Genomic DNA, 7,500 nt, shown 5'->3' with positions numbered 1-7,500 from the left:
AGTAATAATGCAATATTTTTACGCTTATATTTTTCACTCAATATTTTTCAAGATTGTTCAAAACAACATCATTTACTTTAAATGTCTTTACTTTCGATAAATAAAAAAAAAAAGTTAATTTCTTAAAAAAAAAAATATATATAGGCTAATAGGCCTTTATACACAGTTATTATATATACATATATATAAAACATTTAAAAAATAAAAAAACTATTGTAAAAGGAAATAGATTTATTGATATAACAGTGCAATAAAATTCCTGCGCACACTCACACAGTGCATATATTATAAGTGTATACCTTGTTTTCAGATTCAGAGCTCAGTCTGGGACTAGATGCAGAGCGTGTCATTCCCAGTTTAGTCTCGGGGTCCTTGAGGGCCTCAGTGGCTGGATCAGAGGCCCCGGCCGAACCCAGAGTCACAGAACTTCCTGCTTTACGTAAAGACGTCCTCCAGGAACCTGGAGCCTCTGTCACTGGGGTCCGGACGGGTTCAGCCTACGCACACATATATTACACTATACTATATCTTTTAAAGATACATTCCCATGCTGTACATTATTCTTAATTTACACATTAATGTATATAAGGGCTTGGTGCTTTTATATATATATATATATATATATATATATATATATATATATATATATATACACACACACACACACACACACACACACACACACACACATACACTTCTAGCACTACTTCTTTGATAGCACTACTTCTATTATATTAGACTTATTATAGGTATATAATTCTTATAAGGTTTACTTTAGTTAAAAAGTTCAACAATAAAGATTTTCATTATTTGAAATAAAACAAACCTTAAATATATTTTTAGGAAGTATCCAAAGCAACATTTATCAATCTCACATACTAAAATAACTAAATAATTTTTACACAAAACCCCTAAATTACTAAAACTTAAAAATAAGTTAAAATAAAAAATTTCACATTTAAAAATAAAAATTGCATTATATTACCTTATCGTATTTTAACAAATCTTTTTAAGTAAATTTAAATAAATTAATGTTTTTGTTTTGTTCTGAGATAATTTTATCATCAAATAATTTCTGGCTTTTAGTGGCAATATGAATCCTTTTTTAGTATATATTAGCACTTTGCACTAAAGAAAATGTCTTTCATCGAAAAAAATTTCATCGAAAGCCAGAAATTTGCCAAATCGTTTAGGATATACAAGCTCTAAATAGCATAAAATCTTCTGCAAACTGTCGAGAAAAAACAGAAAACAAAAACACGTCTTGGCTTTGAAGCAGCTCTCTGGTCACCTTTTTAACCTGGTTAAGGGCAGTGCTGGTCACAGAGCTCGCTCCGGGCGCTGCATTGCGTTTGTTGTTCAAGTTGTTGATCATTTCTCGAGTTTTTGCTTTTTCTGAAGAGACACCAGAAAACAAAAACGAATAAATCATCAGTCAGCTAATGGGATTTTTGATTTCCAGAACAAAACCGAGCAGGCTTCGGTCACCTGACTCGGCGTCACTCTCTGATTCGCTCTCCTCCTCTGAGCTGGAGCTGCTGGAGGGTTTGGATTGGCCGGCTGAGCGCGTCGACTCGTCCTCGTCCTCCTCTGTGGGCGGAGTCTGGAGCGTGGGAGGAGCATGCTTCTCTCGCTCGTGCAGGGTGATCTTCTCTTTACTGCTCATACGAGAGATGGACGTCCTGCGGGTGACATGAACATCAGCCAATCGGTGAGGGCTGAGAAGGAGTCATGTGACGTAACACTGAACGTTCACAATATCTGATCGTTGGTTTTAGATTCGCTTGCTTCGTTGCCGAAAAATAACTATGAAATTATAGTCAATCAATCGGTGTTTTATCACACAGGAAGTGATGCGTGATCGGACACCGTATGTGATGTTACCTGCGAGGGCGAGTTGGCGCCATAGAAACAGGTGGGCTGGTCTCAATGACGGGGGTCTGGATCTTCTGTCTTTCTGAACGCATCTTTAGGAGATGAGCGCAACAACAAAAGCTGTTAATTAATAATTATAATCTTTTTATTTTAGCATAAATAAGGGTAAACCTGACAGAAATAGAATATGTCATCACCACAAAAGAATATATAATCTATAGCATTTGTTAGTTTTTTTTTGTCATTTTTAAATAAAAAAATAAAAAATAAGAAATTAGCTAAAATTAGGAAAAATGAGGAACTGTCAAAATATACATGTCATTTCACAACAAAATGAAAGAATTATTAAAAAAAAAAAAATAATTAATATTGTGTGTGTGTGTGTGTGTGTATATATATATATAGGTGAATGAGTAATTAAAGGGGTGTGTGTGTGGGTAATATATATATATATATATATATATATATATATATATATATATATATATATATATATATATATACACACACACACACACACATATATATACACATATACATATATACATATACATATATATATATATATATTACTCACACACACCCACCCACACACACCCCTTTAATTACTCATTCACCTGTCAAACTATCAAAATGCAATGAAGTAGAACAGGTTTATGCATTAATAGGGCCATTAATGCTCCTAATACGACATCACAAACAAGGTGCGTGTCACACGCTGTTAAATTCCTATTAAAAATACCACTGATGCACCCAACCTTAACTGCACACACTTCCTTGAAATATCCTCACACCGAGCACAGTTCTGCACAAACGGAGGCGTGTTTGAAAACGGCACACAAAGTCACAAACGCTGCTGTTTTCTGGACGTTCTAGGGCCTGTTTCATAAAATCAGCCAGGTTTATATCAGTTACTCTGACTTATTGTCCGTTGATTTGATTCAAATGAAGTCCGATTACTTCTTCAGATAAACCTCTTTTATGAAACAGGCCACTGCTCATTTGCTCCGAGTGAAAGCGCTCTTTGAACATAAACCAAAGAGGTGATAAGATAGCAGACACGTAAACACGAGCCAGACTTACAGCGTTCTGCTTCTTCTGCAGTTCTTCCAAGTTATCAACGATGTTCTCATCGGCTACATCGAGTGGAGTTTGGCCCTAAGATGCACAAACACACAAAGTATGCTTGATTGTAATTGGCTACTTACAAGATGTAATATCTCTAATTCTACTTTTGTTGAGGTAACACAACAACAAATAGCAGTATAAACAAATAACCCAATACTGTACTTACTTTTTTACAACTGTAGAGTATAGTATATACCTTTGATATCTTCATTTAAACTTTAAACACGGTGTATCGCGTTCCAAAGATTAATGCATATTTTGAGACAAAGGTCTCCTGTATGATTTTCACTTTTGTTTAAGATACTTAGAGCATACATCATGAAAGAATATGTAAAAGTATGGCATACGGGGTAAAAAGCACCCTTCTGTTGGGGATAGCTGACTTTTCTATTTGTTCATATTCATATATATGATTCATATTTGTATTAGAAGGAAACCACTATATTTAAAAACATGATATTAAATGCATCATACAATAAAATGTTTGCTGTTACTACTGTAAATAGACGCAATTATCGGATCTCCCATAATACTTTCAAAATCACCACGTATTAAAATTATTATTTTGTTACATTAACATATTATAATATGCAGAAAATAGCACAAACATTGCTAAAGTTAGACGTTATTAAATAAAACATTATTTTGCTACATTAATGTTCAATACAAACACATTTGTCTGCAATAAGGACATAGCATTTAGTTTAACATACAGTATTTATCACAGTTTATTAATACGCTGTACGAGTAGTGTAAGTTAGTATGTTGTAGCATTCATTAAGATGGTGTTATAGTATAATATACTTTACTATAGTACGGTTCAAAAACACTGTAGTATTTACTATAGTATCTTTTTCACATAGGCACCACAAACTTGTAAAATAAACCCCTTTAGGACGCCGTACCACGTTATTGACGGCGTTCATCTCGCACATGTTCTCAGCCAGAAGAACGCAGGCCTCTTCCTGTCCCCAGTGAGCGGCCGCGTGAAAAGCCGTCCAGCCATCGCTGTCCCGACTGTCCACGTCTATCCCGCACTTCACCAGCACCCTGACGAGCAGAGAGACACAAAGACGGCGAGGCTTTGAAAAGGAAGAAACCGGGTTGGGCTTTACGTGCAATTAAAGCACCGAGCAACAGGCCGCGTTCACAGCGGCAGAACACCGTCGTCAATCCTGTTTGTGTGTCCTCATCACGGTTACGTTCACGCACAGCTCGGGCGCGACGGCCGCATTCGGTGACCGAACGCGCACCTGTACATCTGCGGGATTCGCGACCGGCAACGCGCGCGCCGTGCGAACGCAACAGGAACGCCATACGCCGCGAGAGAGACGCAAACGCGCGTCTAAAAAGAAGTCGTGCCTTCTGAGCGGTTAATCCCGTCGATTTTGCGTTTAGCTCACGCCGCGCTATTCAAACACTTTTATTTTCTCCATCTGCACCCTGCTGTTGGTTAATGAAGGGCTAAACTGGACTCGGCGATATTACTTCGGTCACTGTTGCTATGGTTACTGGTGATGCTGTAAGCCGCTGCGCGAACGAGACATTTCGAGACTCACACCTGTAAAAAAAAACACGTTGTCAGTCCCAAATACAGTAACGATTACCGTATTCTGCTGCCGCGTTAATTGACTACACGCACCTGCTATATGGTTCGGTTTTAAAGGTTTGGATTAGGGATTCTCGCATGTAATACACCATTCATTGTTGTTGTAACAGTAAGCACATATGTAACAGGGACGCCTTAATATAAAACGTGCGCGATGATACTTGAAAGACTTTAACTCACTCACTTTAACACCTCGATATATCCTTTAGCAGCAGCGACGTGCAGCGCCGTGGCCTGAGTGTTCGGGTGAGGGACGAGGGAACCACTTCCTGCCAACACGGCCATTGCATCCTGGAGCATCACTCTCTCCTCCTCTCTCCTGGCCTGATCCACATCTATACCTGCAAGCGCATTCAGAAACAGAAATTATAACGCTTTGTCAGGCAACACAGGACGTTTATTTTTTACATGATATTATTATTACGCTACAGGTCATTTAGAGCCCAACTATGTTGGGTTAAATATAATCTGTATTTAATATTTGAAGTGCATAAACAGCCAGTGTTCAAAACTACACAACGGATAATACTGGTAGATGGATGATGGATGGTTTATAGCCTTTTCTCACAGCAGCTGGTATAATCAAATGTCAACAATTCATTTTGAAGGTGGATTGTAATCCAGAAAGGATTATGTGTGAATGAAATTCAATTATATTCCAGTTTTACCTCCGAATACCTAGCCAGGGATTACATGAGATTTGTATTTTAAAGAAAACCGGTTTGAAGTGAGCATAGTTTAATCACTATAATCAGTTACGCAATGCTGATATTGTTAACGTTAATAATTTGAGAATAAAGTATAACAGTAATAATAGTTTGCAGGGTCTGATGTGATATGAGCTAATCGATCGTTAGATTTAAAATCACAATTGGTAGTTTATTGTAGTGGTTTTTTTTTCTCTCGATTGGTCAGAACAAGAACGGCAGACAACTTCCGGTGAAAGTGCTTATTTTTAATTCTTATCCTCCGGACTTTAGCTTTAAAGAACAATGATTCTGTTATTCAAGATGAGTTGGTTATTAAAGTTATAGTTTACTCAAAAATAAAAATTAGCTGAAAATGTACTCACCCTCAGACAAATGCAAGATGTAGACGAGTTTGTTTCTTCATCAGATTTGGAGAAATGCAGCATTGCATCACTTTTTCACCAATGGATGTGAATGGGTGCCGTCAGAATGAGAGTCCAAACATGAGCCCATAATCCATAAAAACTCTTCCCCCAAGTGCGTCCATCAACATATTTATTCAGAGCTGTTTTGGCTGTTATGGGACTTGCATATAAGGACTTATAATAAAGGACTTGCATTTTAGCAAGAGTTTAAAGCTAAAACGCCTTAAAATTATGATTTTGTTTTCTTATAAACCTACAGCTTTTCACTTCACAAGATATTAATAGCTGGACTGGATTATTGTGAAGTTTTTAATCAGCTGTTTGGACTCTCATTCCGACGGCACCCATTCACTGCAGAGGATTCACTGGCGATCAAGTTACATCTCTCCAAATCCGATGACGAAACAAACTCATCTATATGTTGTACGGCCAAAGAATGAGTAAATTATTAGAAAATTTTCCCTTTTGGGTGGACTATTTTTTTTTCAGGACTCAAAGACACACCCACATTCACAAAACCAATGACATCTAACAAGCAGCAGGAGGAAGTTTATAAAATCCCTGCACAGCTCCAGTGTTTTTAATTAAGCTCTTGATGTGGGAAATTCACATGCTGTTACCGTTAAAACCAAACATCCTATAAACACACACACACACACACACACACACTTCTACAGTGAGCTACTGTGAGCACTTGTACATCGACTAAAGTCTTAATAAGATCAAACGCACAGCGGGTCAGAATCAGACAGATGGAGTGTTTAAGACAGACAACCTAAATCAGTATTATAAATCTGTAAAAGAAATGTCACGATGCTTGATATCAGAAATTGATTATTAGATCATTTTAAGCGCTTTTTAAGATTTATTTTTTGGCATTTTAGGCATTTATTGTGACTAAACAGATCAGAATTGACAAGGCGATGTGGTAGAGAGAGGATCGGGAAAGGCCTTTTTGTTTTTTTGACCAGAAAATTATTTTATTATACACACAATTATTCAGTCGTTAAAGTTTAGTTTGAATAAGCGACAGGCAAGCATAGGTGATTTTTTTTTTTTTACTGTTGTTGTGTCAACTGTTCAGGGTTACTTTTTTAGTATTATCTATATAGCATTGTAGTATTTATCAATAACATGAATTAGCACTTATTTTAATATTTTTCTATAATATTTAAATTTTAGAAATTTTGTTATGTGCTTTTAAAAAATATTTCAACTTTTTTTTATTTTTATTTTATTTTTTTCTGCGATTTTAGGACTTCAACAAGATATTTATTATAGTTACTTGTCACGTAATTATTTTTTTTCCCACGTTTTATTGGTTCAAGTTCTTCGATTTTATGTTTATTTTTTAATCTTTATTTTTAACAATAATGAATCATTTATTTATGTTACTGAAAGCCTTTTTAACGGTTTTAGATTTAGTTAACAATAAAAATAATTACAACGATATCTCCGTTTTTCCCGCAGTATCAAATTCCCTCTTTCACTCCAACTTTCTCTTTCTCTAGGGTTTAAATCTCTCACCCTGTTTTTTAATCTCCGCTTTAAGCAGCCTTCCCATGACGTCCTCGGTAGCTACATCGAGAGGAAGTTCTCCCTCACTGTTGACGGCTCCCACACGAGCGCCGTGTTCGATCAAGTACCTGCAACAAAAAAAACCCAAAACATGTTGCAAAGGTAAACTTTGAAGAGGGGTGACTCAACTTACAGGAGATTCCAACAGAAGATTAAAACGCACAGAACGCAAATATCTCATGCATTCTCCTTAGCT

The 7,500-nt window shown here is 36.5% G+C and overlaps 1 protein-coding gene across 4 annotated transcripts in view; it reads right to left on the bottom strand.

The window, feature by feature from the left end:
• Window positions 1–7,500, bottom strand: part of zmp:0000001167 (protein phosphatase 1 regulatory subunit 12A) — a 40,652-nt gene that overhangs the window by 24,006 nt on the left and 9,146 nt on the right. For all 4 annotated transcript variants that reach the window (XR_006248045.1, XM_043227799.1, XM_043227800.1 and 1 more), the window contains exons 3-10: window positions 7,254–7,372; window positions 4,797–4,953; window positions 3,909–4,053; window positions 2,959–3,033; window positions 1,885–1,967; window positions 1,489–1,682; window positions 1,292–1,395; window positions 300–497 (exon numbers count right to left, since the gene is read on the bottom strand). Coding sequence is in view for 3 of the 4 variants with exons in the window: in XM_043227799.1 (XP_043083734.1) it covers window positions 300–497; window positions 1,292–1,395; window positions 1,489–1,682; window positions 1,885–1,967; window positions 2,959–3,033; window positions 3,909–4,053; window positions 4,797–4,953; window positions 7,254–7,372 (1,075 nt within the window). In the remaining variant the exon portion in view is untranslated. The remainder of the gene's footprint in view (window positions 1–299; window positions 498–1,291; window positions 1,396–1,488; window positions 1,683–1,884; window positions 1,968–2,958; window positions 3,034–3,908; window positions 4,054–4,796; window positions 4,954–7,253; window positions 7,373–7,500) is intronic.

This window comes from Puntigrus tetrazona, chromosome 25 (assembly GCF_018831695.1).
Source record: "Puntigrus tetrazona isolate hp1 chromosome 25, ASM1883169v1, whole genome shotgun sequence".
NCBI classification, from domain to species: Eukaryota; Metazoa; Chordata; class Actinopteri; order Cypriniformes; family Cyprinidae; genus Puntigrus; species Puntigrus tetrazona.
Note: the sequence above shows the minus strand (reverse complement) of the source record. Positions and strands in the feature narration are given on the sequence as shown.